Source organism: Heterodontus francisci, unplaced genomic scaffold (assembly GCF_036365525.1).
Source record: "Heterodontus francisci isolate sHetFra1 unplaced genomic scaffold, sHetFra1.hap1 HAP1_SCAFFOLD_419, whole genome shotgun sequence".
Lineage (NCBI taxonomy): Eukaryota > Metazoa > Chordata > Chondrichthyes > Heterodontiformes > Heterodontidae > Heterodontus > Heterodontus francisci.
The window spans coordinates 633,217-639,113 of record NW_027140453.1 but is presented as its reverse complement, the minus strand read 5'-3'; the positions used below and the strand labels follow the sequence as shown (position 1 = coordinate 639,113).

Sequence of the window (5,897 nt, the reverse complement as noted above, 5' to 3'; positions counted from 1 at the left end):
CTAACCCACTTGTCTCTCAGTCTCTCGGGGTCTTTTGAAGAATTTTCACAATGACTGGAGTTCAGTGCGGTGAAGAACTTAACCCTTTAACTCCCGTTTCGCAGAAGGGGGGGGGTGGGGTGTGGAAATGAAACTGTCTTGGCCCTGAAACACTGCTTGCAGTTACACCTGGAGCCACTAGGTGCCAGTGTTACTCCACTGCAGCCGCTGCCCAGAACATGCTCAGACAGAGTGAGCTTTCCCCACAGCAGCTCCACAGGTCAACTTGGCTGCTTCTGAAATGTTTCACTTCTCAACTATTTCACACAAAATGTGCTGGCAATGGACAATGAAGTAGATGAGCTTTTAATCTGTTCGTTTTGGGGGCATTAAGTGACATTAATATCTGTCCAACCTTGAAATAGTTGCACCCAAATGACAGTTTGTAGATTTCCAGGTTCTATTTTACAATTTCATTGTCCCAGGTGTTTGTAGGAAACTAGGAGAGAGCCTCAATGTCCATCCTGACTTTAGCAACTCCCACATCTATCGTACCAAGTGTAAAGTAACATTTTCTCCCCATGCTCCCTGTTTCCAGGTGGAATAACGGGAGATCTGGTGCTCACTTCATGTGATCAAGTGAGAGACAGTTTTCAGAACAGAAGGCTTCACACTGACATGTTGTGATATCCACAACCCGCCAGTGGAGGGGCTGTATTAATCAGGTCTGTTCATTGAGGAGGTGTAACTCGGTATGTTGAGGTTTTAACAGCGGGTTTGCTTTTGCAGAATGGTGCAAAATAATAAATTAACCCGGAAGCTGGAGAGAGTTCACCTTCTTAGGCAGTCCCCAGGGTTGAGGATGACTTGCTTCCACTCCGGTTCAATGGGTTCTGAGATGGCTGATGAGTCCAGTGTATGATCTGCAGACTCTGTCACATGAGGGGCATGTGGAGCATGTAGGATCAGGTAGGTGAGTAGTTTGCAGGTTTGTGCGCTCCCTCCGATGCGTCGGCCTTACCTCTGCATGTTTCTGAACTTCCTCGAGGTGTCCGATGCCTTCCCGTTTGTCCTTTCTCCATCTGGGATGGTCAGGAGCCAGGGTCTCCCAGGAGTCGACCGGGATGCTTCATCTCTCCAGGGATGTTGTGAGGACACCTCTAAAGCATTCCCGCTATCCTCCTGGGAGTCTCCTGCCACGACCAATTTCTGAGTAGAACTGCTGCTTTGGGGAGTCTGGTGGCAGGAATGTGAATGACATGTCCCAGTCAGTGGAGCTGGTGTGGGGTGTTTCGCGCCCTGACACGAGGCAGGTTGGTTTGGGAGAGGACGATGCTGTTGGACTACCTGTTTTGCCACTGGACTTGGAGGATAATGCGGAGGCACCTCTGGTGTTACTTCTCCTGTGCTTTGAGGTGTCTACTGTAGGTTCTCCAAGGTAAGGTCGATGTAGAGATGTATTTATGAGCAGTGACTGACTGGACAAAGCAGCTCAGAGTTATCCACTGTCGAGACAAAGAACCACACACAGACTGACCTCAAACTCACGTAATTTTTCCAAGAACTCAAAGAGCAGGGCCTCATCCACAGTTTTATTTTCATGTACCTGGGTTCCAAAATTGGAATTTGCACATTTTTGGTATCCAACCTCCTTGGTTAAAACACACTGGGTGCACTGTCAACATTTCATACCTTGGTTAGACTTCATTTGGAGAACTGTGCACCGTTCCAGTCTCAGTATATTTTGATGAGATCACAACTGGAGCATTGTACACAGTTCTGGCGTCTATATACATTGGTTAGACCACATTTAGGTCACGGTATAATTATACATAGCAGTAAAGATCGAACAGGCTGGGGTCCTTCTCTGGAAATGAGGGGTGCCCAGATAAGAAGTCTTTAATATTATTAATAGGTTTGATAGGGTAGACGTAGAGAAGATATTTTCAGTTGAGGCCCAAGACCAGAATTACAAGGTATAAAATAGTCACTAAAAATCCAAATTCAGGACAAACGTCATTACCCAGAGATTGGTGAGAATGGGGAACTCACCACCATAGGCAGTGGTGGAGGCAAATAGTATTCAGTGGGAAACTAGTAGACATACGAGGCAGAAAGGATTGACAGGAGATGCTGAGAAGATGAGATAAAGAGGGATGAAAGGATGTATCTGTGGAACATCAACACCTGTATAGATCCGTTCACCTGATGCTGTGTTCTATATTGTCTGCAATTCTATATAGTCAACATCAGTATCTGAAAGAGGGGAGAAAGTTGGAAAGCCGATCTGGAACTTCCCAAGGAGTTCTGCAGCAAATGAAGTGCTTCTGTTGAATTACAGGCATGTTGGTCTTTGTTTCATGGGGGATGGGAGTACAAGAATAAGGAAGTCGTATTACACTTGTATTGGGTCTTGGTGAGAACACACCTGGAGTACTGTGGGCACATATTTGGACAGGGATCCGAATGATCGGGCTGCAGATTTCAATGAAACAGAACTGCAGTTCCAGAAAGCGATTACCAGGCGTCAAGCATTGGTCCCTCCTCGGAAATGAAAGAAAACTAGGTCCCGCCTATCTGAATGATAAAGTGATGGAGAAGGCATCTGTGAATTTCAGTCAGTGCCCAGAACTTTGAGATACTCTACAATAAAAGTGCTCAGTCACTTCATATAAAACCACACGGATCCTTCACCCTCCAGAGATGGCTGTGTCTCAGCTCTGGGTTGTGTTGTTGGTGTTAACGGGTAAGGAGGTGCCTGAAATGTGAGGTTACAATGATGTACATGTGTCTCTGCTTCTCAGTCTCCGTCTGTCTTTGTCTCTCTCCTTGTCCCTCTATATTTCTTTCTCTGTCTCTCATTCTCTCTCTCTCTGCCTTTATCTCTGCCTCTCTGCCTCTAACTGGTCCCCAGTGCTCTCTCTCTCTCTGTCTGCCCACTTCTACCTCTGCGTTTTGGTAACGATAGAGACAATGTCCCTGGGTTAATCTCTTTCTCTCTCTCTCTGTTTTACAGATGTGGGGGCCGTGTTGATCCAACAGACTCCCGCTTCCATATCCCATTCCACAGGCTCTCCAGTCAGGATCCAGTGCGTTTACACCAAGGCAGATGCTAGCTCCGCTTTCTCCTGGTACCGGTGGCATCCAGACCGGGAGCCCGAGAACCTTTTCTATTCCTACGCTACCGGAGCGGTCAACCCGTCCGGTGAGGTGGACGGTTTCACCGCCAGGAGACCCGACAACACCCATTTTTACCTGGAGTCCTCCAGCCTGTGGGCGAATAAATCAGCCGTGTATTACTGTGCCTGGCGTCTGCACAGTGACTCAGAAAGGCGCCGGAGTTCAGCAAAAACTCTGAAGGGGAGGAAAGCACTTGTGGGAGATAGATTTGTCTGTCTATCTCAGTGTCTTTCTGTCTCTCTGACTATCTGCGGGTTTCTGTGTCGCTTTGTGCGTCTCTGCATCCATTTATCTATCTATCTATCTATCTATCTATCTATCTATCAATCTATCTATCTATCTGTGTCTGTCTGTCTGTCTGTCCATCTATCTATCTGTCTATCAAACTGTCTCTCTCTATATCTATCTATCTATCTATCTATCTATCTATCTATCTATCTATCTATCTATCTATCTATCTTTCTATCTATCTATCTATCTATCTATCTATCTATCTATCTATCTATCTATCTCTGTCTATCTATCTGTCTGTCTATCGATCTATCAATCTATCTGTCTATCTATCTCGCTGTCCATTTTTTTTATCTTGCACTATTTATCTATCTATTTACCTCGATCATATACATATTTGTCATCGATTTATCTCTCCGTCTCTCACCTCTCTAAATATGCATCCACCATATATCTGACGTTTATCATCAATCTAACACCATTATTTACACCATACCAGTTTAATTATTGATATATCATGATTTGTATTTTACTGATAGTTTCATCTTCTTGCTCTCCTTCGACTCAGAGTACATCAATACATTATGAATTATTCAAAATGCTGCAGCAATGTGCTCAGATCCTTCTTGTTAAGGCAGCCTCTATCTGTAAAGAACAGATTCCGAGGTGGGGTAAATGGGTTCATGGTCCTGTTGAATGAGCTGTCGGTTGTTTATGACAAGAGTTACACATAGCTCCCTGTTGTAGATGTCCCCAGTGATTCATACAATGCAAAAGTGAGACACCTCCCAGATAGGTCTCTCACTGGAACACCTGCCTCCTGACGGCGGTTTGAGCATCTGTTCAAAACAGTTAACCCACTTCTTCATGACACTGTCGCTTTTCAAAGTATCTAAGATTTCACCCCAATGTAAAACATAACCCTTGAATTGTCGTTTAGCACAGGGGAAATAAATTTTGATCTGCCTAATACAAACAAGCAACTTGATGTGTCTTATATATTTATAAAATCCAACAGCAGAGCCGAGGCCATTCAGCCCATTGAGCCTGGCCCGGCTGTTCGAAAGAGCTACCCGATACAACACCAATCAGACACAAGCAACGAGAGCCAGATACAGAGGGGAAGCAGTTCCTTATTCAAGCTCCTTCCGACCAGTGGGTGTTATTATTCTGTCATACCCAGAAGTGAGGGGTCAGAAGGAAACCCTGCTTCCAGTGCTGTCATTTCCACTCTCTGCTTTATCTTCAGCCGCCTGATATTGGTTCATGAACAGATTCAGCCTTCAGTCTGCAGGATGCAGTTTGCCAAACTCTTCCTAATCGTCTGTTCTCTTCTTCCATGTAGGTATTCATCGTTCATAAAGATACCTGTGCTAAAATACATGCTGTGTTTTCATTCACTGCTAACTTCTATCAAACTAGATTGATAAAACATCATTGAAGTCGATTTTCCTGTCATTTCTTAAACTGCATACTTTACTTTCACTGTAAATAATATTTACTTAATGAAATTATTGACTGAATGAAAGTTACATATATATTCGTGACGCTACTACAGCTATCTTTAACCGATAAGTTTGCCCTAATTCTAGGTTAATTTGTCTGTCTCATATCACTTGCTACATTATTTATCAATCTCTATATCTATCTGTTTATTATCTATATATCTACAAATATATCATTTAACGATATATTGTCTGCCTGTATAGTTATCTAGTATTATCTACCTATCTATTTGGATAGTTATAGTTGGTTATCATATGTCACAATATGTTCTAAACTTTTTAAACTTTTCTCCTTATTTCTCAAGGCAGAACTCTAGCAGAGGTGATACACCAGTGGCCAACTCTGGTCGTGATGAAGAGAGGTGAACCAGCAGAATTAAACTGTTCCCGGAATGACAGTAGAAAGAGCATTATGCTGTGGTATCGGCAGTATGCCGGGCAGGGGCTCACCCTAATGGGTCATTCTTACACTGGAAGCTCACCCATTTACGAAGGAAGATTTGAGGAGGAGGTGAAGATTTTGAGGCCCGAGGAGAGACGATGCAGCCTGAGGCTCCTCAAGGTTAAGGCTGCGGATGCGGCGGTGTATTACTGCGCAGCCAGGGAGCACAGCACTGCAGACTGCCTTGGTGCCAGTACAAAAACCAACAGGGTGAACAACACAACTGACTGACATACAGGAGCAGTGACAATGGTTAATGTCTCTCCCTGCCTCACCGGCCGTTTTCCAAGCTGGTGATTCCCAGATTCCTGAACCTTCATCAAGGGCTGAATGACTGGGAATAGCAGAAGGGACGAGGAAGAGAGAGAAGGAAAGAAAGAGATGTGCCTCAGATCCCCTGCAAAATTTCAAAGTCCTCGTCCACACTGTTTAATTTCTGGCACTGTGTATGTTAAAACTAAATCACAGTCGCTGTCTCATACTTGATTAAATAATAGGTTAATTAATGATCTAAATAAGACAGATGGTTTACATCATCATTGTGAAGTGATGGACAGAGT

At 44.1% G+C, this 5,897-nt stretch overlaps 1 protein-coding gene across 1 annotated transcript; it reads left to right on the top strand.

Annotated features, from left to right (window-relative positions):
- The first annotated feature begins 861 nt into the window (after positions 1 to 861).
- Positions 862 to 5,568, top strand: LOC137359829 (uncharacterized). Its single transcript, XM_068025531.1, has 5 exons — positions 862 to 948; positions 2,996 to 3,354; positions 3,959 to 4,056; positions 4,331 to 4,731; positions 5,201 to 5,568. Exons 1-5 carry the CDS (start codon positions 885 to 887, stop codon positions 5,566 to 5,568), a joined length of 1,290 nt encoding a protein of 429 aa, XP_067881632.1. The 5' UTR covers positions 862 to 884.
- Positions 5,569 to 5,897: the final 329 nt, after the last annotated feature.

Excerpts from the sequence above, each read along its gene's own strand:
- LOC137359829 (XM_068025531.1), top strand. The coding sequence starts at position 885 with ATGAGTCCAGTGTATGATCTGCAGACTCTGTCACATGAGGGGCATGTG. Across the intron at positions 949-2,995 it reads TGTGGAGCATGTAGGATCAG|ATGTGGGGGCCGTGTTGATC; the intron begins GTAGGTGAGTAG and ends TCTGTTTTACAG. Across the intron at positions 4,732-5,200 it reads CGTCTGTTCTCTTCTTCCAT|GCAGAACTCTAGCAGAGGTG; the intron begins GTAGGTATTCAT and ends TTATTTCTCAAG.